General features: G+C 46.5%; 1 protein-coding gene across 6 annotated transcripts; it reads left to right on the top strand.

The window, feature by feature from the left end:
• Window positions 1-94: 94 nt before the first annotated feature.
• Window positions 95-27,313, top strand: SAMD14 (sterile alpha motif domain containing 14). 6 transcript variants are annotated; one of them, XM_020997495.2, is made up of 12 exons: window positions 95-2,419; window positions 3,691-3,928; window positions 4,026-4,084; window positions 15,437-15,488; window positions 19,185-19,351; window positions 20,899-21,187; window positions 22,075-22,162; window positions 22,366-22,440; window positions 22,546-22,705; window positions 25,433-25,555; window positions 25,805-25,960; window positions 26,860-27,313. In XM_020997495.2, the coding sequence occupies exons 4-12, from the start codon at window positions 15,449-15,451 to the stop codon at window positions 27,013-27,015; spliced, it is 1,254 nt and encodes a 417-aa protein (XP_020853154.1). In that variant the 5' UTR covers window positions 95-2,419; window positions 3,691-3,928; window positions 4,026-4,084; window positions 15,437-15,448; the 3' UTR covers window positions 27,016-27,313. The 6 variants fall into 6 exon arrangements, with proteins under 6 accessions (XP_020853154.1, XP_078012109.1, XP_078012108.1 ...); XM_078155983.1 differs by lacking the exon at window positions 3,691-3,928; XM_078155982.1 differs by lacking the exons at window positions 95-2,419; window positions 3,691-3,928 and having other exon boundaries at window positions 3,935-4,084.
• Window positions 27,314-27,315: the final 2 nt, after the last annotated feature.

The following is a 27,315-nucleotide window of genomic DNA, read 5'->3' on the forward strand; positions in this document are numbered from 1 at the left end:
TTGGTTTTCGTTTGGTTTTCGTTTGGTTTTTCGTTTTCTATCTTTTTTTCCACTATCAGCCCCTGCAGTCCCAGGCAGGGATGGGTGGGTGGGTGGGGGGGTGGGAGGAAGGGGGCGAACCTTGCTTGGGCCAGGGTTAGAGGTTACCCCATCACTATCTCCTCCTCACCCAGCAGTTCCCCACTTTTTTTTTATTTTTAGAGACAACATCTATAATTTCTGCTTCCCCCTGTAAATAGGCCTACGATCAGTATTCTTGACCCCTTGCTCCTACTCTGTTCCCCTCGCCTTTGCCTTCCCTCATAAAAAGCTGGATGTCTCAGTGTCCCCACTCCTGTGCCCTGCTCCTACTTCATCCCTGGCAGATGGAGGGACCTCTGGGGCAAAGTGGATGTAGGGGAGGGAAGGGAGCTAGAGGCTTAGGATGGGGTGGGGCGGCAGTGGGAGAGTTGGCCAGGGAGCATCTCCAGGTTTCTCTTGCCTGCCCCTCTCCCCTGCTGAGGGGCCATGTCTCTGTATATAATATATATATGTATGTATTGTCCCCGGTTTTGTATGGACCATGCCCTCTGTCAGGTTGTCCCCATAAAAACAGCCCCCCACCCCCTCCCCCATCTGCCTATGCCTGACTTATTCCTTTGAGGGGAGGAGGGGGAGAGAGGGTTATGTGTGTGAAGGGGGAGGGGGAGAAACTGGAGTCTGGCTTCTCATGTCGCCCCCTACCCCAAGTGGACTACTGCTGAACGAGGGATTCAGAGTCTTGTAGCTGAGGTCACCGAGTTACATCTCGCTAAGTCACTGCCACCATGCACAGTGAGACCACGCTTTCCCTGCTCAGCTCCAAATTCAATCCGGCTGGGATTGAGGGATCATAGTGGTTAGCAATCCAGACTCGGAGGTAGGAAAATGTGTGTGCAAATACTCCTGGTGCTTACTAGCTTCAAGACGAAAGACAAAAACACTTAACCTATCTGAAACTTGATTTCTTCATCTGTGTAAAGGGAATAATGATACCTGGAGCACCTACTTCACAAGGTGGCTGTGAGGCTCAAATGAGACAATACTATATAAATGTCAGTTATTATTATTAGGCAGCTAGGTGGTGCAGTGCATTGAGTGCTAGGCCTGGAGTCAGGAAGACCTGAGTTCAAATCCAGCCTCAGACACTTAATAGCTGTATGACCCTGGGCAAGTCACTTAACCTTGTTTGCCTCAGTTTCCTCATCTGTCAAATGAGCTGGAGAAGGAAATGGCAAAACCACTCCAGTATCTTTGCCAAGAAAACCCCAAACAAGGTCATGAAGAATCAGACACAACTGAACAACTTGATATTGTTATTATTAAGCTTAATAAATGCTAAAAACCAAAGAGCTGGAGCTACAGGGTCCAGGTAGGTCAACTGAATCTTTTCTGTTGTGATTTCAATTTATTTCTCCTTCACTTACTGAATCAAGCATACCCCTGTAGGACCGGGCTTAAGCCCTTTCCTCCAGTCACTTCTCTGGACCCTGCCTGGACAGCACCAGATATTTTATTTATTCAATTAGTCAACAAACATTTCATAGGATTACAGCTATGAAACAGGAAGGGATAGGCCATCTAGTCCAACTACCTATTTTATTCATATCAGAGGCCATTAAGTGACTTGCCCCAAATCATACAGTAAGGATCAGAGGCAAAATGTGAATGCAGGTCTCCTGCCTTAATACTCTTAAACTCCCCTTGTACCAAGATGCCTCACTGTTAAGCATCTTCTGCATGCAAAGCACCATGCTAGTCACTGGGGATACCAAAATAATCCCTGCTCTCAAGAAGTTTACATTCCAAATCATTATCACCACCTTTATTAATACTAGTATTACTATCATTAATGGTAATAATCCTCTAAATGGTATTTGTTATTCAGTCATGTCTGACTCTTCATGACTCCTTTTGGGGTTTTCTTGGCAGAGATACTGGAGTGATTTGCCATTTCCTTCTCCATCCCATTTTACAGAATAGGAAACTGAGGCAACCAGGGTTAAGTGACTTGTGGAGAGGCACACAGCTAAGTGCCTGAGGTTGTGTTTGAACTCAGTCAGGTGTTTCCACTCTAGACCTGGTGCTCTATCCATTGTGCCACCTAGTGTCCTTAATGGGTACAGCACTTTGCAATTTATCCCCTTTTCTCTTCCCAATAGCCCATGAAGGAGGAAATAATACTGATTCCTTACATTTCTGTGGTACTTTAAGGTTTACCTTTTGTGTGTGTGTGTGTGTAGTTATTATCTCCATGAGGAAACAGATTTAGAGAAATGGAGTGTCTTTTTCACAAGGCTTTTACATTGGTTATAGGAGCACAGATGTAGAACTGGAAAGACACCCCAGAAGTCAGTCCAACTGCCTCATTTTACAGATGAGGAAACTGAGGCTCACAGAGGTTAGTAAACAACAGAGCTATGGTGTGAACCTAGATGCTCTAACTCAAAATCCAACACTTTTCCCCAACCCCACACCACCCAGGGTTCTTTGTCTATCCCACCTGACTCTGGATTGAGAGTCTCTTGGGTACTTTGGGGTAGGTGATGGGTTGGCATCAGGAATCCAGAAGTTGAGGAGAGCAAACCCCTCCTGAGCCATAAGGAAGTCCCTATTTGAAGGGGAGACACGGTCTTTGCTTCTGAGAAACTCCCAGTCTGAGAGAGAAGAGGCCCTGCCCTCAGTGAACTTCCAGGCTCCTGGAGGGAGGCTGTTCCTTAACCAGAACCGTAGGGAGCTGTAGTCTGTTAAATAGTCACTGAAGGGGGCTGTTGGAGGCTGAGGCTCATATCAGGAGAAACTTCCTAAAGGAGGTGGTTTATGCTAGAGCAAGGGTGGGGAACCTTTGGCCCTTTGACTGAATACCAACTTCAGTCAAAGGGCCACGTTTGAGGATCTAGAGGGCCGCATGTGACCTCGAGGCCACAGGTTCCCCAGCCTAGAGTATAAAGTATGGGGTATAGCTGCCTGGAAAAGGGAAGTTATTCTAGCCTGAGGGGAAACCAAGGTGGGCCATAAAGGAAGGAAAAGAAGTCAGGAATGTATATTTTGGCTGCCATGGGAATCTCTTGCTACAGAGCAGACAGCTAGGTGGTACAGTGGGTAGAGTGTAGGACCTGGAGTCATGACGACCTGAGTTCAGATCTGACTGTAGATACTTCCTAGCTGTGTGACCCTAGGCAAGTCACTGTGCCTTGATTTGCTCATCTGTAAAATAGTGATAATAATAGCATCTACCTCTCAGGGTTGTTGTGAGGATCAGATAAGAATAGTTGTAAAGTGCTTAGTACAGTGCTTGGCACACAGTAAGTGCTATATAAATGTCAGCTATTATTGTTACAGAGAAAAGTGGGATTTGTCCCTAGAGCTTTGCCGTGGAAGGAGGGAGGTGACTCTGTCTTATTACCCTTTTCCAAGGGGCAGCATTGGTATCCTGATTCCCCAGTGTTTTGTCCATAGATCTGGCCCTCTAGCGAGAATGGGGTTGTAGTGGGAGATGGGATGGTAGGGAGCTCCTTGGCATTTGGAGAGAAGCTATCCCAGCCTGACTCAAAAGCCCATGCAAAAGAGACCTGATGCCCACACTGAGAGGTCATCTCTGGAGGAGGGTGGGATAGGATACTCCTCAATCCCTTATTTACCAGCTCTGTTTACCCACTTTCTTTGATACAGCTTTAGATTGCTGATTCATACCATTGGCTTCCTGGTTTCTTCATTAATGGAACTGAAAGCTGGGATGCCAGAGTCCCTGGCTGGGAATAGGGCCTGGTGAAACCTTGGGGAGTGCCTCCAGGCCATGCCAAGAGGGAGGAGAGGACAGATAGAAAACTCACTGATGCTACTGGGATTTCACAGTGCATGGGGGATACCTACCTCCTCTTCATTATGAGTTTAGCAGAGTAAAAGCCAGGTAAACACCTAGACAGAAGATGAGTCTAGTGACTTATAGAATCTAGAGATGGAAGGGATTATAGCAATAATCTAACCCCAGTCTCCTCATTTCATAGGTAGGAAAAATTAATTCAAGAGAGGGGAAGTAACTTATTTGTGGCAATACACACAAAAGGTAAGTACAGCCAGAAGTTAAAAGTAGGCATCTGACTCTAAACAATGTCTTTCCACTGTATTGTCATGATCGTGGATAAAATGTTGTTATCTGGAAGACCTAGGTTCAAATTCTGCCTTAAAGATCTACTTTAGCTTTTGATCCCGGGGAAGGTCAGTTAACCTCCCTAAGCTTCAATTTCTTCATCTACAAAATGGGGATAATAATGTGCACCTACTGCAAGGGTCATTGTGGGGCTCAAATAAGATAATGAATGTAAAGAGCTTTACCAACCTTAAGGTGCCGTATAAATGACATAAGGATAAGGGACAGGTATGGCACCTGTGGTCTCACTGACAGAGGAAACTCCTCCTCTACCACAGCAGGTCAACACCTGCTCTGCACTTAGAGCCTTAGAAAGTTATGGAGGGCAGAGGGGTCAGACAGAGCCCCTGGCTACATTGCAGCCCGTAGCACTCCCAAGTGAGGACAGCCAAACCAGATTAAAATGCAATTGTTGGGGTAGTTAGGTGGCAGTGGATAGAGCACTGACCCTGGAGTCAGGAGGACCTGAATTAAAATCCAACCTTAGGCACTTACTGTGTGGTCCTGGGCAAGTCACTTAATCTCAATTGCCTTAAAAAAAAAATGAAATTGTTGTTCAGTCATGTCCTACTCTAAATGACCCCATTTGGGGTTTTCTTGCTAGATACTGGAGTGGTTTGCCATTTCCTTTTCCAGGTCATTTGACAGATGAGGAAACTGAGGCAAACTGTTAAGTGACTTGTCACATAGCTAGTATCTGAGGCCAGATTTGAACTCAGGAAGATGAGTCTTCCTGACTCCAGGTTTTATCCACTGGGCCACCTACCTGCCCATTAAAATGTAAGTAGGGAACATTTACCAAAATGAATTTAAAACAATACAATAGAAGTAGATAGTATTAGTATGTAGTTTTCTAACTCAATATGTTGAATGTAAGGATCTTATGTAAGATTTAGTGACACCATTTCTGTTTGTTGGACTTCACTAGTCTAGAGAACTGAGAGGTTATAACTGAAACCAACTCTCTACTCACTGTATTACCATGTAATTTTCAAAATGAGAGTTATTATTATTATTATTATACCATGTTGCTGGCTAGTGGGAAACATCTGCCTCACATCCATGCCTACGCAAATGCCTACTACCCCAATGGTTCTTGGGAAGGTTCAGGAATATGGGGAAGGCTACCTTCCCTGATAGAAGGTGGCCTGGTAGACAGAATGCCGGGAAGATCTGAGTTCAAATCCAGCCTCAGACACTTACTAGCTGTGTGACCCTGGGCAAGTCACTTAACTGTGTTTGCTTCAGTTTCCACATCTATAAAATAAGCCGGAGAAGGAAGTAGCAAACTACTCCAGTATCCTTGCAAAGAAAACCCTAGGAAGAGTAGGGTCCACAAGGTCATGAAGAGTCAAACGTGACTGAACAACAAACCTTCCCTACTGATACATTGCCAGTACCCACAATGAAGACCACCAATCTTTAAGATCAGAAATCATCAGGTCTCTTACCCCGTGAAACCTCAAGAAACATGTTTTGTTTGCCCCTTCCTGGCATGAGGACAAGTGGTAGGAGGTAGTGGGGGAAGGAGCAGTTTGAAAAATCCCATCCTGCTGAGTCAATAGGCTCTTCAGTCTTCCTGTGTGCCATTTGTATACAGCTGGCCAGTCAGAAAGGGAAGCGGTACACTGTGTGTCCTGTTTGCGGCTGATTGCCTGTTGTGTCTTATCATTTGTGTGTGCATGTAAGGGACCTTTCCTGTGTTGCACCTGGAGAATTTTGCTTGTCTGCACTGACTTCAGGGTGTGACCAATCAAAGGGTGTTGTGAGTTGGATTTAGCAGGCAGAAGATAGTGAATTGTGGTGTTAGGCCCTACTGGGGGGAGGTGTGTATTGTTTTAATGGATGGGTTCTCTGTGTGTTCCGTGGCATTTATCAGCACTTTAAAGCTTAGAAAGCACTTTCCATATGTTCTCTCATTTGGTCTTAACAACAATAACCCTGTGAGGTTATTAATATGTCCCTTTTACATTTGGGGAAGCAGAGGCAGATAAAGGTTAAGTGATCTGTTCTGTGTCACACAGCTAGTAAAAGTGTCTGAGGCAGGATTGGAACTCAGACTTTCCTGACTCCAAGTTCAGCACCCATACTACCTAGCTGCCTCTCATAAATAGTATTGTTAACTATTTATTGAGGCAATCAGGGTTAAATGACTTGCCCAGGGTCACACAGCTTGTATCTGCAGTTGAATTTGAACTCAGGTCCTCCTGACTCCAGGGCCAGTGCTCTATCCACTTCAACACCTAGCTGCCCTGAGCATATTAACTATCAAAGCTGGAAGGAGTCTTAGAAACTAGCTGGATCTAAGCCTTTGATTTTATAGATGGGGAAACTGAGACCCAGAGAGGAAAGGTGATGTCCAAAGTCACACAGTGAGTTGGTGGCAGAATTAGAAACAAAATCTAGGTTTCCTGCCTTTCCCAGTCTAGTACTCTTTCCACTACATCCTGCTTCCCCTGCTGGCCTGTGTTATTAATGCTGGAAGCGTTATTAATGGGATGCCCCCATTGTAAATTGTCTATGTATGAGGGCTTTACCTTCTTTTCCTAGCCAGAGAAAGGATATACTACTCCTTTAAAAGGAAAAAAAAGGGAAAAAGAGCCAGGATCAGGAGGCAGAAGGAAAACCAAAGTGCCACCTGGGGAAGAGAATCTTTGCCAGTGAGTAGAGACAGCCCCTTCATGATTGGCAGAGAAGGTTCTTCTCTGCCTCCCCCATCATACCCATGGTATCTACCCACGTTCTGTGCTCTTGGCTCAATCTTTTGGCAAGAAGGAGAAAGTAAGGCATATAATCCCAGGAAAATGATGAGGGTGCCCATGACTCTGGTCTTGGCATATTGAGAGCCTTCAAATCAGGGATATGCTAGTAAATGTTTAACAAATGGCTGATCAAGAAAAAAATACAATCTGAATTTAATTTGCATTACTCACATTTTCTCCATCACTTTCTTAAGTATAGACAATCAACAAAATAGTAAGTCAAATCCTAATTTGTAGGATTTGCCAACTGATACAGTATAAATGCTTACACTAAAAACTTAACAATGGACTCTCAGAGGAGGTAGGAGCTGGTTCCAGCATATCTCTACCTCCACCCCTCTTTATACCCTACTATCCCCACATCCAGATGAAACCTTGCAACCTTAGCCCTCTACAGCATTGGGCTCAGTTCTGGTTTGGGATGAGTTCTGGGATTCAGGGTACGTGTGTTCAAAGCTCTTGAAACAAATGTAATCTGGCTCACTTTGAGTAAGCAATAGATGTCATACAGCGAACACATTTGGGGGTAAGGGGGAAGAATACAAAGAAGTGAACCAACAATGACGGGGTGTCAACTCTGAGAGTAAAACCTCTATACATCTTGTAGACTTAATAGACTTTGTACAGATACATTCATTACACAAGCATTTATTAAATTCCTATTACATGCTAGGCAGGGGCAGCTAAGTGGTTCATTGGATAGATAGAGCGTTGGGCTTGGAATCAGGAAGACTCATGTTCATGAATTCAAATCTGGCCTCAGACACTTACAAGCTGTGTGACCCTGGGCAAGTCACTCCACCCTGTTTGCCTCAGTTTGCTCATTTATAAAACGAGTTGGAGAAGGAAACGGCACACCACTTCAAATCTAGCCTCAGACTAGCTGTGTGACCCTGGAGAGGTCACTTAATCCTTGTTTGCCTCAGTTCCCTCAAGGTGCTGGAAATACAAAACAAAACAAAACAAAAATGATCCCTGCCCTCAAAGAATTTACATTAGATTCCCACTGGCATACTTAAGATTTTCACAATTGCCCATCTATATATTTTCACAGCACCCTTCCTCTGGAGGTCCTTGTGCACTTAGAGATATCCTGCTTTAATGGGAAAAGAGCTGGATTTGAAGTCAAAAGATAGGATTTCAAGCCTTGTCTCTGTCATTTAGTAGCCCTAGACCTTGGATAAAACAACTCACCAGTCACTTCTGCTCTCATTCTCTTCATCTGTAAAATGGGGAGAATCCTTAAGAATTCTGTCAGCTTGCTGTGTAAATGAGAGCCACTATTGTTCTATTGCCTCTCCTATGTCTCCACATGATCCCGCAAAGATCCATATATAGACTTTCAATTCTTCTTTATATGCTTACCTTCATTGGGATAAGAACTGGACCTGTGATTTTATTGGCATAGAGAACTCCTGAGTGAGGAACTCCTCCTACCAAACTCTTAAAGAGTTGTCTTTGGGGATGAGAGGTTAAGTGACTTGTGCTGGATGTGTGCTAAGTGTATGACTTGAATCCAGCCTTCTATCTGCTATGACACGTATTTAACAGGTCCGTAAACTCCTTCTCTATGGGGAGTGTGATGGGGGGAAAATACTGGATCTGGGCTCTCATAAGGAAAAATAACTGAATTCTTTTCTCTTAACCTCCCCAGGTCTTAAATTGGCCCCTCTGTAAAATGAAAGGTGCTGGATTAGGTAGTCCTTTACAATTCCTTTACAATCCTAGATTTAGATATTCCTACAAACCCGTAATCCCACCAACATCCTCTTGCAAACAGAGTTGGGACTAGGGATAGGCGAGTTAGGTAGTCACAATGGCGGTGGAGTGGGGAGAGAAAGCACCAGAGACCTTTTGGAAGATGAGTTTTTATAGACGTACCTGTTTTTTAATGGCAGAAAATCCAGTCTCTGGTTCTCAGGTATTTATTTTGTGATTCCCCGAAGCCACCTGCGTACCAGTGAACACCCAGGGGGGCGCTATTTTTAAACTTTGCTGGGGGCTAACAAATCCCCTTTTCCTCGACTCAGACCCTTCCCAACAGAGTCCCATAAACCACCATCCGTCTAATTCCATAGACCCTTTTATAGTCTCGCATAGGTCCCGGTAGACTTTATCAAGGACTAGAAGAGCCTTTGATCCCAAAGGAAGACACCAGCAACGCCCTCCACCCTTTCTCGGGAGCTCCCCTCCGGTCAAATGTTGCATGACAGCCCCCACCCCCAGCTGCATCTGCGCTGCCTGGAGCCTAGGGCCGGGGATCACCAGAGCCCGAGCCCCATACTCCTCCCCCTCCTCCTTCGCTGCCCCAGGCGACTCCTCCTCTGACTCCCTCCCTCTCTCCCTCCCTCCCTCTCTTTGTCTCTCCCGCGCCCGCCCTCCTTGCCCCCATCCCCACCCCCCTGCTTTGCCACCTCCCCTTGGGGACCCCGGAGGGCTACGCTGACGCGACGATTCCACGATCTATTAGCGGGGCAGGGGAGACTGGGGCAGTTGGATTAGGGGAGGGGGAGGAATATACACACATACATACACACACACACACACACACACACACACACACACACACACACACACACACACACACACACACGTACAGAGCATCCTCCTGTCAGGTCTCCGGGCTCCGCCTGTTCCCTCCAAACCTCTCTCTCTCTCTCTCTCTCTCTCTCTCTCTCTCTCTCTCTCTCTCTCTCTCTCTCTCTCTCTCTCTCTTTCCCTCCCTCCCCCCTCTTCAGCTTCATCCTTCCTCTTCCCTCTCCCCATCCCCCACTTCTCCATCCCCTCTCACCCCCATCCCCCTTCCCTCAGCCCGGCTCTGGGACCATCCCAGCCCGGCCCTCCATCTAATGGAGCCCAGTGAATCGGCCCGGAGCTGCCTGCTCCCGGGGTGACGGTTGGGAACCCCCTCTCCCTTCCTCCACACCCCCCTCTCACGTCTCCGCCCAGCGGACCATGGATCCAGAAGCCCCCTCGGTTTTAGGAAGCTGAAGATGACAGATGCTGGAGGTGAGGAGGGCGGGCGCTGGGGCGGGGCGGGGGCTCGAGGGAGCAGGGGCTGGTCCATGCCCTCTCCCCCTCCCCCTTTTAGGGGGAAAGCTCCTATGCTTTTTCTATCAGACTCAACCCACAGCGGGGATATTGGTTGCGGAATCCGCTTGTTTTTCATATATGAGATTCAAAGTGTGACTGGGCGGGCGGAGCAGAATGAGTGGGGAGGTGGATTGGAAGGGCCTTTATTTTACCCATTAGAGATGAGCTCTGAGGGGGCTTGGGAGAGCTTGGGTGATGCTAACAGGAGGGGGTGGGGAAAGAAGGATTTGTGTCGCTAATCCCATCCCTTCCAGCCCCAGAGAAATTAATAAAAAGCTGGAAAGGGAGGGTAGCAGGAGGAAAGAGAGGGCATTAACTCCTTCATTCCCTGGATACATTTCGATTTATGAGATGGGGAGAAACTTCATTCATCCGGGTTGGATTGGATTGAACAGAAAGCGGGACGATCTGTGGAGAGGAGTCCTACGTGACCCTCCCCCAACCCAAGACACCCCTGCACGACTTGGACAGAAAAATTGACGTCCTCTTCACCTCCCCAAACCTGTTTACTCAATGAAAGGCAGTCAGTTCCCTATTCCTAAGTCAATGCAAGGCGAAGAGTTCCACACTAGATATGGCAAACGCTGGGCTTGGTTCTCCCTCCTGCCAGTCCTTCAGCAATCAACCCTCGGCCCCAAACTGGCACTTCCTGCTTGGAGCCCTCCGGTCATTTGCCCCAGACCTCTCCCCTCCCTTGCCTCGGGCTCCACCCCCTGCTCCTCCCAGCCCTTCTCTCTCATTTTCAAATGGATGGAGTCAGCGCCCCCCCTTCTCTCTCTCTTCTGCCTCTCTCTCTCCTTCTTATTTCCCCTCATCTCATTAACTCCATATCTTAATCTCTCCTACCTTTTTTCCTCCTATCTCTCTCACACTTCCCGCCCTTTCTTAAGCTGTCTTATCCTCACTTTGTATGAATCATTCTGTCTTCTAATTATCAGTCTAAGGCTAGTTTTCTGCATTCCCTTATTCTTTCTCTTTTGCTTTCAAATTCCCCTTCCCTGGAGAAATCTCCCAGTCCATCTTCTTCTTTTTCACCTTTCCTTACTTTTCCTATTTTCATCACACCTTTCTATTTCCTTTTCCTCCCGCCTTAGGCAACTGGAACCTTATAGTCCCTGGTTTACTCCTTGACTTGAATAAATTCAGCCTTCTGGTTGAAATGGGGTGGGGCCCATTTCAGCTTCCCAAATCTTCCAATAGGCCAATGAATCAAACCACGTGGAAAGAGTCCCAGAGGGGCTCAGTCCCTTTCCACCCAGGGAAGCTGGATTCTAGGTTTGAGAAGGGGAAAATAAGAGAAGCTGGAATCTCCAATTCTCTGGGACTCAGTTAAGGAAGATGGGGAAGAACTGGAGGAGCTGCCTCAAAGAGCCATCAGGAGGATGATGGGGGGAGGCCTTAAAGGGCCTTCTCAGAGAGGCAGTACTGTGTGGTAAGAACCTGGGGGCTTAGAGTTAAAATACCTGAACTCATCTTGCTTTGAAACTTCCTCACTGTGTGACCTTGAGAACATCCCTTTGATCCTCTCCATTTTAGTATGGCTTAGCAGACAGAACAGTGAATTTGCTCGGAATACTTGGGTTCAGATCCTGCTTCTGACTCTTGCCAGCTGTGTGATCATGGTCAAATCATTGAACTTCTCTGAGCCTGTTTCTTTATCTATAAAATTAGAATACTGATACTTGCACTCTTTCCATTATAGGGGGTCTATAATTCTTCAGTGCTATAGAGACATTGGCTATGTTCGATCATCACACTCTTCCACAAGAAAATTAATGGGGTGGCCTGGGGCTGGGGAGAAAAAATCATTTTGGGAGTAGTAGCACATTTGGGAGTCATTGGGGAGGGAGGGGAGCAATATTCAGGCTGGAGGGCTTGTGCCTCATCAGGTTTCTGGAGTCTTCTCCTAACCTCCTGTCTCCAATGAGGCTTTGCTGCAGATTTCCTTCCTCAGTGATGGCTATTTTAAGAGATGCCAGGGGGCACCACCTCATACTTAAGGCTTGGAGGACAGTCAAGAGTTGACACAGTTCCTACCCTCCTGGATTTCAAAGTCTGATCTGGAGTAGAGGTGGGGGTGGGGGTGGGGGTGATGAAGGTTAGGATTACAAATGTATAATCAAGAAAAATAGAGAGAAGACCCAGTTCCTAATGTGTGTGGGAAAGGGTTAGTCTGAGAGTATATTAGGATGTTGGTAAAGAGAGAGAGAGGGATGAGGGGTCGTCTTGGAAGACTCTCTGGGAAGCCTTCAGTGAAGGAGAGGTGGGTTCTGTCATGTCAGAGGAGCTGGTTTCATACTCTGGCAGAAATTCAAGGTGGAGGAAGAGATATGGGGCACAGGAAGTCAGCTTGGTAGAAACAGAGCAGTAGTGCCCAACATAGAAAAAAGGCCTCAGGGGTACAGTGGCCTCTTCCTCTCTTTACCATAGAAAGTATGGGGCACCCTGACTTCAAGCCTGGGACACCCCACTGTTTGACAACAATCCCACTTCCTGGGTGCATAAGAAAGTCATAATATGGACTCTGCATTCAACAATATCAAAACACTATTAGACCATTGGTGTCTGTGGAGAGAATGGGCAGCCCCTTTGAGAGACTGTCCTCCCTCTAGTTCTGGGATTTGTATGGTGGAGGGTTAAAGTGCTTGACTCATTCTCTCCCTCTCACCTGGACCAAGGACAATGATAATCCACCTTCTGGGGCAGCTAGAAGAAGCTGATCAATAGGATGAATTGTTGGAGTAAGGGGTCAGGAAGAGAGAATTATAGAGGGTTTTGCTGCCTCTCCCATTCTCAGTCAATATGATTAAATTTCCTTCCCTCTCCCCTGGTTCTGCTATCTCTAGAAGTGTCCTACCTTCTCACTAAAACCAGGACCTCCCTCTTTAGGACAATGTGAAAGGATTTCAGCTGGAGAGAAAGGGGCGAGAGACACACAGAGAGAGACAGAGACAGACAGACAGAGACACACACAAAGAGAGAGACAGACAGACAGAGACAAAGAGACAGAGACAGACACACACACACACAAAGAGACAGACGGACAGAGACAGAAAGAGACAGACAGAGAGACAGAGATAGAGATAGAGACACACACACACAGAGACAGAGAGACAGAGAGAGAGAGAGAGAGAGAGAGAGAGAGAGGAGAAGAGAGAGAGAGAGAGAGAGAGAACGAGACAGAGCAATGGGTGGGATTAAGAGTTAGGATTTATCCCTAGTGGAAAGAGGAGAATATTTTTACCCATTAACTCAGCCAGTGCATAGGGGTTTCACCCAGTTACTGGGACCATTTCTGTCTTATGCCCCTGAGTATCACTACATCTGTCTGAGGATCAGTTTTATTACCCGTATAATGGCTATAATAATTGTTGGTATCCCCACCTCAGAGCCTAGCTCTAGGGGAAGTGCTCAAGTCCAGTCCCTGCTTTGTGGACACATGTTAAATGTTGTAAGGAAAATATTTTGTTGACTGTAAAGCAAGTGTTGAATGTTGTGAAGAAAGTATTTGGTTGACTGCTGTGTACCAATGGGAGCTATTATTACTAGCAGTGCTTTGAGCTAACTTCTTGTTATAGCAGCTAAACCATGCCTAGGGTTGCCCCAAGGTTCTCCTTTCTCCCCTCATTGTATTGCCCCGATTTACCTGCCTTACTCTTTTTTGCCTCTGGTCCCTTCATACATCCTTCACCATCATCAGTGATATTGTCAACTTTCCCTGTGTCTCAGTCATTTCTCCCACTATTACTGAAATCTCTCCTCCAGGAATCCTTCCTAGATTCCTAGAAAAGAGGAGGTTTCATAGATCAGTGCTTAAAATAGTCTTACAGATTGGCTCCTTCAACTCCCCCATTTTACAGATGAGGAAGCCAAGGCCAGTGAAGTTAAATGACCTGTTCAAAGTCACATAGGTAGTAAGTGGAAGAGTCAAGTCTTGAAACCAGGTCCTTTATCTCCAAATCCAGTAAAAAAAAATTGACCTCTCCCTGATTACAATACAGTATTGTATACTGCCCATTCTCAGTCTTGGTGTCATATTTGTGTTATGTTCTTTGACCCCTCTGATTCTATCTGTAACTGTGTCTGTTTGAAAATATCCCAAGGACAGAGACTGAATTTATGTGACTCTGTACAGGCATTTTCTTCTTTTTTTGCTGTACCACACATAAGGAGGCAGTGCTGTGCAGTGGAAAGAAGAATGTAAAGAGGAAGACAGGTTTTGAAGAGAGAATAGGAGGACAGAAGAAACTTGATTCCATAAACACTTATTCAGTGCCTTCTATGTGCATGCCGCTGTGCTAGGATCTTGGCAACAGACTAAAAAAAACCCCAAAAAACAGAAAGGAAGGAAGGAAGGAAGGAGGAAGGAAAGAGGGGAGAGAGAAAAGGAGGAAAGGAAAGGAGGAAGGAGGAAAGAAAGAGGGAAGAAAGAAAGACAGGAAGAAGGGAAGGAAGAAAAAAGATTTTTAAGAGAAAAGGAAAGAATATGCAAGCCAGCCTGGGTTCTAATCTCAGCCTGGCCACTGCACCACTGAGTGTTCTTGGGCAAATAACGTCTTCCCTCTGAGCTTTAGGTTCCTGATCAGTAAAATAAAGGGGTTGGATTATAGAGTCTAGAAGGTCCTTTTCTCCTCTAACATTCTATACTCTTTGATTGCTAAAGGATTTAGAAGCAGCCAGGTGACATAGTAGATAGTAGGCTGGACTTGGTATCAAGAAAATCTGAGTTCAAATCCTGCCTTAGACATTCATTATCTGTGTGCTTCTTGGCAAGTCACTTAACCTGTCAGCCTCAGTTTCCCCCTATGTAAAGTGACAGTGATAATAATGGCATCCACCTCATAAGGTGGTTGTATCAGATGAGATAATATAGTATAGTGCTTTGCAAATCTTAAAGTGTTAGCTATTATGATGGCGAGGAAGAGAAGAAGGAAGAGCCTAGGAGACTCATAGGATCCATGACTTCTGGGGTATTGGTATTCCCTCCCCTTGTTGCAGATACCAATCTCTCTATCCCTGCTCACATGGTACCATGCTCTTTCAAGTTTTATCATAAATTCTCCATAGAGAACCAACCCAGTTAGAAATCCATGAGGTTCGGTACAGTAGAGAAAAGTCCCACCAAACTGATCAGGACCCCGACAAGTTAAATGACACATGTGAAGTCACACAGTACATCAGCCTGAACCTGACTCCCCAAGCTTTAAAGGTTGGGGTTCTTACTCCCTATTTGAGGCTGGTTCCCTTCTGCTGGGAGTTGGGACATGAATCCAGACGTCCTCACTTCAAAAGGGCTGGAGGGCAGAGCTCCAGGTGGGTGGCAGGGAGAAATCAGAAGGACCAATAGGCCTAGGGTGGGTGGACACGGAACATCTCACCCTTGGCTTCTCTCTCTCCAACACCTCCCCTCCAGCTCTCCTGCATCATGGCTTCCTCAAAGCTCCAAGACACCGAGGAGGTTTTTGGTAAGTGCTCTGGTACCCATTTCCCCACACTCCCACGATCTCAGGGCTGGCCTCTGGCTTATTCCTCTTTTCCTTGTCCTCCGTACCCTTGAGGATTATAGAGACAAAGGTCAGGTTGTAGACAGTGTACTCAGGGGTTCTGAACCCTCTGCCTGTCAGTTCTTTCTTCCCCACTACCCATCAGCCATGTGCCTCCTTCCCCATACACAGAGCTTCCTCAGCATACATTTTCCCACACATGTGACATACAGCCTCTTAGGGCACATTAAAGTATAACATCAGACATGCCTACCCACACATGTGCATTCACTCCCCCACTTCCCACTATATTTATTGTCTAGAGAAGGGGACAAGTGATGGGAGAGTCCCTACAGGGCAGCACTCCCAGCATGCACTGGAGGAAGCAACTGATATTTACACACTGGACTCAGAAGCTCAAAGGAAGAAAGGCAAAGGTGGGGGGCAGGAGAGGAAAGAGGCAGAGATTGCTGAGAGCAGGCTCCTAGGGCTTGGGTTTCTCCTGCATGAATCATGGATGAATAGAAAACAGAATTTCAGAGCTGGAAGGTACTTCTGAGACCATCATGTCCACCTGGTACCTGAAGATGAATGAGTCTGTTGCCTGGACATAAGAAAAAGATCTGGAGGGCTGGGAACAGGAACATACTTATACATAGGTATCTACCTATGTGTGCCTAGGATTTGTTTGATGTATATATACACATTTTTGCTTGTTCCCAGATACATGCTGATATGCACTACACTTAGACAGAGCAGGCAGGAATAAGCATTTCTGTAGTGCTTACTTTGTGCCAGGTACTGTGTTCTAAGCACTTTACAAGTATCTCATTTGAGCTTACCAGAATCCCTTCCACAGACTTCTCATTAGTTACCTCTCTTCCCCTACAGGAGTTCCTTCTCTCTTGCCTCTTCTTTCTTTCTCAGCTCTGGTACTTAGTATTTATGTGACCTTGGGTAATTCACTTTTCCTCTCTGGGCCTCAGTTTCCTTCTCTGTAAAATGAAGGAGTTGGACTAGATGATCTCCAAGGTCCTTTCCTGTTCCCAATCACAGGATCTATAATCTCTCTTACTCCTTCCCAATGTCTCCCCATCTCCATACCTCTAGGCCCTCCTCTCATGACTCTTCCTCCCTCCCTCTGTCCTTCCTTCCTTTCTTCCTCCCTCCCTTCCTTCCTTCCTTCCTTCCTCCCTCCCTCCCCCCCCCCCTCCCTTCCTCCCTCCCTCCTTCCCTTCCTCCCTTCCTCTTCCTTCCTCCCTTCCTCCCTTCCTCCCTTCCTCCCCTCCCTCCCTCCCTCCCTCCTCCCCCGTCCCTCCCTCCCTTCCTCCTCCCTCCCTCCCTCCCTCCCTCCCTCCTCCCTCCCTCCCCCTTCCTCCTTCCTCCTTCCTTCCTCCCTTCCCCCTCCCTTCTCCTTCCTCCCTCCCTCCCTCCCTCCCTTCCTCCCTTCCTTCCTCCCTTCCTTCCTCCCTTCTTTCCTCCCTTCCTTCCTCCCTTCCTTCCTCCCTTCCTTCCTCCCTTCCTCCCTCCCTTCCTCCCTTCCTCCCTCCCTCCCTTCCTTCCTTCCTTCCTTCCTTCCTTCCTTCCTTCCTTCCTTCCTTCCTTCCTTCCTTCCTCATTCATCTTTTCTGAAACATCAAATGGCTAGAATTGTTGCTCCTGTACCTAAGGAAAAGTCAAGGAAAGGAATCCTTGGGTCCCTATGCTTCCTGGTGGGATGGAAGAGTGTTATGTGAGTAAAAGGGGAAGTGGTCACCTCTCTATTTTTTTCCATCTCTGTCTTCTTCCTGTCTTTCAATCTCTAGTTCTAATACTCAGGCTCTCTCTGCTTTGGTCTCCCTCCTTCCCAGGCCCTACCTAATCCCTCTCTTCCAACCCTCAGAGTTTTTCTGCTTCCACATCTTGATTGCCACCACTCTTTGACTTACCCAGGTAGCTGAGCCCAACTCTCTCTTGCTCTCTCTCTCTCTCTCTCTCTCTCTCTCTCATTAAATATGCATAAGCTTACACTGCCTGGGGCTGCCTTTCTCTGAAGAGCTGTTGCTTTAACTCCTTTCCAGAAACAGAACTACTACACAGGCAGAAGAACTCTCCTCACTAATTGGGCTAGGGGCTCTCCATGATGCCTCTCTTTCCTTCTGGATGGCTACTAAAGGTTGGAAGTGGGGGGAGGGCAGTCATGGTAGTCCTCCCCACCTCCCCACCCCCACCCACTGCTAAATGGAACTTCCCTCTACTGAGGTTAGGGTTAAATCTCTGGATTTGAAGCCAAGAAGAACTAGATCTGAACCCCCCTTGCACACTCTGAATGTCAGTTTCCCTATTTATAAAGTGATGGGATTGGACTAGGTGATTTCTCAGGTCCCTTCCAGCTCTAAATCTTTGACCCTATTACCTGAAGCTGAAGCCCTACTCTGCCTCTTTCTAGTTGTGTTATCTGCATAATTCATTTCACTTTGGAGCCTCAGTTTCCTCACCTGTAAAATGAGGGTAATGATAACTGTCTTACCTACTTCTCCTAGTTGATTATGGATTTATGGTATGGTGTATGGAAAATCATAATGCCATATATGCATTAGCAGGTTTTATTGTTATTACCTATTTAATAGGTAATTTAGTATTTCAGTAATTTAGTAGCTACTTGGTTTTTCTCACCGTTTTATGAGAAGATATTACTTATTATTACTATCAGTGTTATCTCTTATTTTGTGAAAAAAAATTAACAAAAACACAATAACAACAGTAATAACATAATTATAATAACAAGCAGGAGCAGCTTTGCTAGGCTACCTAACTCAGCCGCTAGCTCTGAGTCACTAGGGATTCAGGAAGAGCCGAAGAGTAAGGGGCTGGTAGCTTAAAATGCCAGACTTGGGGTTGGGGGGAAGCGAGTTTAGTTCAAAGGATCATAGACTTAGCACTGGAAAGGACTTTAGAGGTCTAGCTCTCTCATTTTACAGATGAGGAAACTGAGTCTTAGGGAGTTTCAAACCCAGTTCTTCCTGATTCCAAGCCCAGGATGCTATCCATTAGGCTCCTCTGAGTTGAAAGCCTCTGGGGTCCTGAGAGTAATCTGAATGTGTACACATACCTGGGTCCATATGGGCATAGGTAGAAGGATGTATACATCCCAGTGTGCTCACATGTCTGATTGGGTACTCGATCCTCTGATGTATAGGTGAGCAGGTGCTATCTCTCTGGGAAGAGGGCTTTATGGATGAATGGAGTCATTAGAAGGAGTATGAACATTCTACTACAGGCTGCTGAGGGTAGAGACAAGGAAAGAAATGTCACGCTAAGCGGGGCTATAAGCAAAAGGCCGTATACAGGTTCATCTGTAAAGATCAGAACTTTCAAAAAAAATTTTTTTTGAGGGGAGAGGAAGATCCCTTCCTACTATACCTGAGGAAATAGTGTAAGAGCTGTAGCCAAGGCAGGCAGGGCTCAGTCTACAGTCAACAGAATCCAGGTGACAAAGCATTCTGGGTATGGGAGTGACTGCCTCCAACTGTTTCTGGCTGTCCATGGAAGTGGCACAATCCTACTGACCTGTCTCTCTGCTCTTCTCTGTCTGTCCTGGTCTTCATTTCTCAATGCCTTTCTGTCACCCTGTGTCTGCTACACCTATGTCTTTGGCCTTGACACTCTAATGTCTGTCTTACTCTGTCTATGACACAGACCTGGACTCAGTGATCCCAGAGACAGTCAGACTGGACAGCAGCCTTCATAAGGCCCGGGCCCAGTTGCTGGCCAAGGGCAGGCGCCACCGGCCATCTCGTTCTCGGCTACGGGACAGTGCCAGCTCAGCTGAAGAGGGCGATGGCCCAGAAGGGCCAGGGGTCAAGGTCAGAGCTGCTTTCTCCCCTTCACACACAAATATGCATTAATATGTATATATTCCTTGATTAGTATATAAGCTCTTTGATCGGAGGAACCTTTTCATTTCGGTCTGTGTCTAATGCCTAGCAAAGTGCTTGGTACAGAGTAGGTGCTTTAAAAATACCTGCATGCAGAACATTGTGCCAGGGATTGAAGAGGATACAAAATGTAGATAAGACACAGTCCTTGCCTTCAAGGAGCTTATAGTCTAATACAGGGATGAGCCACCCATACAGAGAACTATATTACATGATATCACGTAAGTGGATTTGAGTTACAAACCAAAGTGTGATCAGGATGGGTAAGGTCCTGTTCAGGATGATCAGGGAAGCCTTCATGGAGGAGACAGCATTTGAGTTGGACTTTAAGAGACAAGAAGGATAATCTATATCAAATTGCTTGCCTTCTCAAGGAAGGGGTGGAGGGAAGGAACAGAAAAAATTTGGAACTCAAAATTAAAAAAAAATAAATGTTAAAAATTGTTTTTACACACAATTAGAAAAAATTATATATGTATGTGTATGCATATATACATATATTTTTTTAAAAGAGACAAGTAGGAAAAGAAAAGGCAGCTAAGAATTCAATTTTAAACTCCAGAATAGGCAGTAAGGTACACTGCAGAGGATCACAAGGATCATAGCTCTAGAGCTGGAAGGGACTAAGAGTCATCTAATTCAAGCCCCTCTTTTTACAGATAAGGAAACTGAGGTCCAGGGTGGTTATAGGAATTGCTAAGATCATACATGTAATAAACATCAGAGGGGTTTGAATCCACATCCTTAGCATAGTCTATAAGGCCTAGATTCAAATCCTGTCTCTAACTTAGTATCAACTATGGGACACTGTACAAGGGACTTAACCCCTCCTTAAGCACTTCTCTAAGACTACAAGTTACTGATGAGCTGGGGATCTGCAGGGATTTCCCTATCCAGATGAAATCATAGAGCCAGACCAAGAACAAAACAAAACAAAGCAAAACACAACAACCAGAATTCGCCAAAGAGAGAGAAGAGGGCCTGCCAGGAAATGACAGTGTGAAGAAGGGTTTGGAGGTCGAATTCAGGGGACACAGTCAAGGGAAGCAGCTGGAGGAAAGATCTAGTACCTAGAGCACAGCAAGCAGCATGAGGCTGGAACGGCAGAATCATGAATAATGGTGGAGGGTCTTAATGACGGAGGGGTTTGACCTTTCCTCCATAGGTGACAAGACATACATAGCCCTGGACCCCCAGTGTCAATTCTCTCAACCTATTGGCTAACTCTTCTTAACCCTGCTCAGGGGACACTGGGGATCGAGCCCTATAGCCTTGAGCCGGGAAGCTGAGGTCTCCAGTTTCAGGGAACAGAGGGAGGGATTAATTGTCCCAGTTCTTGGCTTTTAGTCTATGGGATGTAAGTGGACCCAGACTTCAGGGTTCCCAGCCCTTTTTTCGCATCCCCGACACCGCCCCACCCCACTCCAAGGATCCAGGAGTCATAGGCTCTCAGCTAATCACTCCGGGACCGGCAGGTGACAGATGGCTGTGGGAGCCCCCTCCACCGGTTGCGCTCGCCGCTTCATTCGGGCCCGGGGTCTCCCCCCGGGGGGCCCTTCACCTTGGAGCCTCCAGGGTTGCGGCGGAGCCTGGACGAAGACGAACCACCACCCTCACCCCGCACGCGCTACCGGCCCCTACACAATGCGGCCTCCCACGAGGCTCTCGCTGCTGCCTCCTCGTCGCCCCCACGCTCAGCGCCCAGCTCTGACAGCTCCCCCAGTTTTGTGCGACGGCACCACCGGGCTGAGCCACACAGCGAAGGTAAGAATGTACTACCTGCTCTCAGGGGAATAACGAGCTTAGATGCTCGGCCGGGCTGGGTGGGAACTTTTCTACCTGTCCCACAGCGGACCCTACTGGCCACTCCTTGGTACTGCAAGCCAAAGGATAACTCCTCTCCTTTCCCGCTTCCCTTGTCCCCCTTCGGCCCGCCCCGTCACTCCCCAGTTATGGCTGGCACTATAAGATAAGGAACTTTCTTTCTGTCCATTGGCATTTCCTAGCTAAGGTCAGACTGCAGTGGTATGTATAGGATAGTGGCAGAGGTGTGCTGGTCAATATTTTAACAAACAGCTGTAGGCACACTTAAGTTTAATCTGCATTAATAACATTTCCAAATTTTTTGAAGCTAAACAATCAAAACAATAAATCAAACCCTGATTTGTAACATTTGCTGATTTCTGAGTCCTAAATGAATTTAGCAATGGGCTCTCAGGAACCTAGTCAGTTGATTCCATCCTCAGTTGATGGGAAAGAACAGTGAAGAAAGTTCATCCATCCATCCATTTGTCTTTCATTCAGACATAAATTAAGAATCTACTACATGCAGAGAACTGTACTAGGCACTGATGAAAGCACATTGGATTTGGGGCCAGCGGAATTTTGTTCTGTTACTTGCTAGTTATGTTTTTAGGCAATCACTCTGTGCCTCAGTTTCTCAATTTGTAAAACAAACTAGAGAGTCTCTAAGATCCTTTCCTATGGCAAAATAGAAAATGAAAATATATAAAATTCAGAAAAGACATGGTTCTGTCCCCTGTGAATCTGGTAGGTAGGGGTTGGGATAGGAGTTAAACTTCAGAGGTATGTAAATTTTGGGGGAAAGGCTATACCCACTCCCTTGAATTCTTTTTCTCTAATCTCCAAAGATGACAGTCGAGATGCCAGTCCCTCTGAACCGGCCAGTCCTACTACTGGCCTGGACAAGAAAACTCGTCGAAAATTTTTGGATTTGGGGTGAGTAAGGGAGTTTCCTGAGGGTAGACTAAGGCTATCTTTCTCGGTGTTGGGGGGACATTATGAAGAGAATGAAGGGACCCAAACTTCTGAGAGTTCATTGCTGACATATTGTGCGGGTTTTTCATTCCCGGTCCCAAGGCACCCAGGTATCACATTGTCCAAAAGGACATCAGCTAGATTTTCCTTGGTTCTTCTCACAGGGTTACGCTGCGCAGGGCATCAACAGGTAAAAGCAGGAAGGAGAAAGGGAGCAACCGACTGTCCATGGGCAGCAGGTAACTCAACACCCAGTTGGTGCCCTGGTGCCACAAAATCTATGCCTTTTATATCAACCCAGAACTCTCTGCTGGTGCCCTCTGATTGGCATTGTTTCTCTACAGGGAGTCAGTGGAAGGCTCTGGCCGAACAGGTGGTTCCCCATTCCTGCCCTTCTCCTGGTTCACAGATAGCAGCAAAGGTTCTGCTTCTTCTGGGAGCACTGCCTCCCCAGCCTGCTCTCCCAAGCATGAAGGCTTCAGTCCCAAGAAGTCAGCTTCTCAGGTTAGCATGGCTGTCCTTGGCACTCCCAATGCCCTTAGGACTTTCTTTTCTGCCTAAAGGTCCCCCCACCCCCATCTTCAAAGTTTCTGTGCTCCCACTTGATTCTCTCTTTTTTGTAACCCATTACCCCAAAGCCCTGGGTTTCCATAGACTGGGTCCAATTTTGTGGCTGTCCCTTCCAAATCATAATTTTTAGACTCATGTTGCCTCCAATGAGAGTTACCTCTGGGAAATCTCAGAATAGAGCTCACCTATGGTTCATGACTAACTCTCCACAATTCCTATTCAAATACTTAAGGTAACAATGCATATTTCTGGTACAGGACAACTTTTATTTCACTCCACAAAAAGTATAGGAAAAAAACCCCACCAAGGCATAAAACACATAAAGGACTCCGAATAGCCCCTGAACAAGCATCAATACAATTCTTCTCATTCAGCAGTGAACTTTACCTTCTCCACAGCTCAGTACAGTCCCCTAGACTTATAGCATCCCCCACTGAAATATCATATTCCTGTGGGTCCCACTTTCATTTCAAAGACTCATCTAGCATTATGGTACTCCATGAGGTCTTGGGCTCCCCTAAAGGGACATATACGTAGCATCATAAGGAATGTAACTCCCCTAACATTCTGGGGAGTCTTACTTTTCTTCTAGGTACCCATACAGACATCTAACTCTACGGTACCAGCCTGAGGGTTTGGATTTCTCATTTGTCTCCAACTCAAAGAAAAAGCATTTGGAGTTGAGACAACTTCCTCTTTGGATCTGCCCTCACAAACAACTAAGCTAATAGCAGAGGGCATAATCTATGCCTTTTCCTCTCCCATATCACAACTTAGTCCCATGCTGCTACTCCCAACTACAGAGTAGTTAGATCCTCTGCTAGGTCTCCTTTTCTCTCTAGAAGGTTGGATCCCTGAACTCAAGTTTGGGTTTGTGGGTGATGAAATCCCAAGTGATGGTGCTGCTCAGAATCTCCCCTTCTTTCTAGAAGGCTGGATTCTAGGATTTTCTTTTTGGGTTTGTGGGTGATGAAATCCCAAGTGATGGTGCTGCTCAGAATCTCCCCTTCTTTCTAGAAGGCTGGATTCTAGGATTTTCTTCCCTTTCCAATGTACTGTCATGGCCCAGGAGCTCTCCCTTCCCTTGGCAGAAGGCTGGTTTCAACCTACCCTCAACATCTCCCCTTGTCTATCCAGAAGGTTGGGTTTCATCAACTTTTTTCACAGATCACATAATTATCCTCCACAACTGCCATCTTGGGATGAGATGTTATCCTTCTACCTCTGCAAGGCTGGGGCTAGGAATTTGTTTCCATGAGTTCTTCTCTTGGTCTCATGGGCAAGAACATAATGTAATTTCTATGTGCCTCTGTCCCAAGATAGACATTGGTGGTTTGGGCAGTATGACAAAATGGAGAAGCACTAGCTCTGGAGACAGAGCACCTGGATTCAGATCTTCCTTCTCATACTACCTGGGTGATCTTAAGAAAGGCATATAATCTTCCAGGGCTTCCATTTTCCCATTTATAAAGTGAGAGGAATTAGAGTAGATGTCTCTTGAGATCCCTTCAATGACCCTGTGCCCATTCTTCACCCTCACTCCCCAAGCAGATGTCAGATCTTACCTCTGCTGATTTTTCCAGAAGAAAAGGGTCAAAGAGATCTGAGTTTTCAAGGAAGGTTCTGTTTTATAGGTAAATACAAAACCATTGAGGGCAGCTAGTGAATAGAGGGCCTGGCCTGGAGTCAGGAAGACCTGAGTTCATATCCAGCCTCAGACACTTATTAGCTGTGTGACCCTGTGTAAGTCACTTAACCCTGTTTGCCTCAGTTTCCTCATCTGTAAAATGTGCTGCAGAAGGAAATAGCAAACCACTCTAGTATCTTTGCCAAGAAAAGCCCATTAGGGTCATGAAGAGTCAGACAGGACTGAAACTACTGAACAACAACACCAAGGAATGGCTCTTTCTATGAAAATCTAAACCAACCAATTGATTATCAGTGTATCCACACTGAATAGAGAGTGGCTCTTTATAAGGATACATAACTAAAACCCCAGACAAAGGGTCACCATCCTCTAAGTTCAACAGGGATCTCTAAAGATCAACCCCTGTATGTGAGAATCCAAGTCTACTCCCACCTATTCCAAGAAGCCTTACTACATCCTCTATCCCAAGTCCACAGTACTCTCTTCTCTGTTATCCTACAGCATCCACCCATGCCCATTTATATTATCTTTCCACATCAAATGAGACAATTTACATGAGATATTTTGTAAATCTTTAAAAGAGAGGGTCCAAACCTGAGGTTTCATTTATATAGGGAACTCTTGCTACCAGCCTTGTCTGTGGTCTCAAGAGAGTTCTTTAGAGCACTGAGAGGTTAAATAATTTGCTCAGGATCTGTCCACTGTAGCATGTTGCCTCTGACCTTAAAGACTCTACAAATGTCAGTTACTATCAGCAGCAGCAGCAGCATTACTAGTATTATATCTCCCCTAAACAGATCTTAAGCTCCTGAAAATAGAGACCAAGTCTTATATTTCCATCTCCATTCTTTCTTGTACTTATTTTCATTCTTGTTTCCCTTTCCCCCAACACACACCTCAAAAAAATTCTTCAGCCCAGAAAAGAGTAAAGTCCTCTGAAGGGCAGATGGGAGTTAAGCAGGGACACCTGCAGACACCAATGAGAGCTCCCTCTCTGAACATTCCCCCCTCAGGAATCCACCCTGAGTGACGATGACTCCACACCCCCCAGCAGTAGCCCTAAGATACTGAGCAGCTCCCGACCAGATCCCAAGTGCTCCTATCCTTACCACACACTATCCCAGTCCTCTGATGAGGTGAGTTCTAGTCATGGGCCCAAGGTATGGTGGAGGGAGAGGGTGTGGAGGCCCCATTTCTTGGTGGGACCTATCCATGGTCCTGAACATGGATTCCAGACCTGGGAGGTATTGTGGCCTAACCTATTACCTGAAGATCATGCCACTCCCACCCCGAAGAGTCTCTAGTGCAAAATTAGGATGGGTGGAAAGGCCATGGTAGAATCATTCCCCTTCCCTTATTCTTTTTTCTCCTTCCCCACAACCCAGTTCCTGGATGAGCCACTTCCAACTGCCAACCACTGGACTAGTCAACAAGTGGGCCAGTGGCTAGAGAGTCTCAACTTGGATCAGTACACTGCTGAGTTTGCAGCTAGACAAGTGGATGGACAGCAGCTGTTGCAACTGGATGGGGGGAAATTGAAGGTTTGAAAGAGGAGGTATCCCTGTGCGGGTAGGCACGGAGCATCAAGACCTGTGGCCCCAGCTCAGTTCCCAGTGAATTGGCAGACCTCCAGTGGAGGTCCTTAGTCAGACTTTAGACTCTGGGCTCTCTTCACTCGACTTGTACTCTTCCCTATGGGGAAAGGGAAGGGTTCCAAGGCTCACTTTGGCACTGAGAAGTCTCTGAAGGCTGGGGACTAACTGGGATAAGGAGAGTCTTCCCACTCTTAACTAGCCAGTTGGTCATGAGCGAGGGAGGCTATATACTAGGCAGAGGTCTGAGCCTTGGCCTCCAGTTAAAGTTCTTCCTCTAGGTCAGTTATCCAGAAAGTCCTGGATATCTCTGGCCTGATCTTCCATTTCCAGGCTAGAGGCAGTAGGAAGTGGTGAGTGGGGGGAGAATGGCAACTATTGACCTACAATCTTTGGAGTTTTTTTTTTAATTTGCATTTTAAAATTTCTGCCCAACTGCATGGGAGGGAGAGTCTAGATGCTTCTACTCCCAGGATGGGGATGATGGAAAGGACTTTGAGATCTGCTGTTGGTAGGTGGGCCAGGAGATGCCAAGGGGAGGTGATAAATTTGTGGGTAGAGTGGGGGAAAAGGTATTATATACAAGTCCCTTCCTATCCTCTCTCTGAATTTCTATAAGTGGTGATCTCTTACCAAGGTCCCAGTGGGCAGAAAGGGAATTGAGCTGTATCAAGGTGGGCACAGGCTATACTTCAGAGAAGACATAGTGAAGGTATAAGATTGAGGAAAGATGAAGGTTCTTCCTTATTCCCTCTTAAAAGAGTATCAATGGGCCAAGTCCCCAGGTAATGAGATGGCTAATATCTTTGCTGCCCCTCAAATGCACACTTTCCCTGAATTTCCCATAGAGCCTGGGGCTCAGCAACTCCCATGACCGGGCACTGGTGAAACGGAAGCTAAAGGAGTTGGTGGCAGCAGCTGAGAAGGAGAGAAAGGCTCAGGAGAAGGCTGAACGGCAGCGAGAGAAACAGAAGCGCAAAGAGGCCGAGGCTCGAAAAAGCTAGAGGCTCCCAGGCTAGGAGCACAGACCATGCATGACTCCCTGACTGCTGGGGCAGGGGACCCCTCACACTCTACTTCCCCCAGCCCAGGGCGAGGGAGGAGGAACTACAGGACCTCTGGAAGAAAGGGGGAATGAAGGAGTGAAAGCTTGGACCAGCCCCAAAGTCTCACCCCTTAGGGGCACACATTCCCATCCAGACCCCTCTCAGTACCCCTGTCCAAACCCCAAGAAGGGGCCCCACTGACTAAAAGGGGGTTCTCTGGGGAAGACACAGAAGAATAAATCCTATTTCAAAGACATG

Source organism: Phascolarctos cinereus, unplaced genomic scaffold, assembly GCF_003287225.1.
Source record: "Phascolarctos cinereus isolate Bilbo 61053 unplaced genomic scaffold, phaCin_HiC Scaffold_5;HRSCAF=322, whole genome shotgun sequence".
In the NCBI taxonomy this organism is placed as follows: domain Eukaryota; kingdom Metazoa; phylum Chordata; class Mammalia; order Diprotodontia; family Phascolarctidae; genus Phascolarctos; species Phascolarctos cinereus.

What these genes read in the sequence shown, in the direction of transcription:
- SAMD14 (XM_020997494.2), top strand. An exon ending in AGACACCGAGGAGGTTTTTG is followed by an intron (nt 15,489 to 19,184) that starts GTAAGTGCTCTG and finishes TCTATGACACAG; the next exon opens with ACCTGGACTCAGTGATCCCA. An exon ending in CGACTGTCCATGGGCAGCAG is followed by an intron (nt 22,441 to 22,545) that starts GTAACTCAACAC and finishes GTTTCTCTACAG; the next exon opens with GGAGTCAGTGGAAGGCTCTG.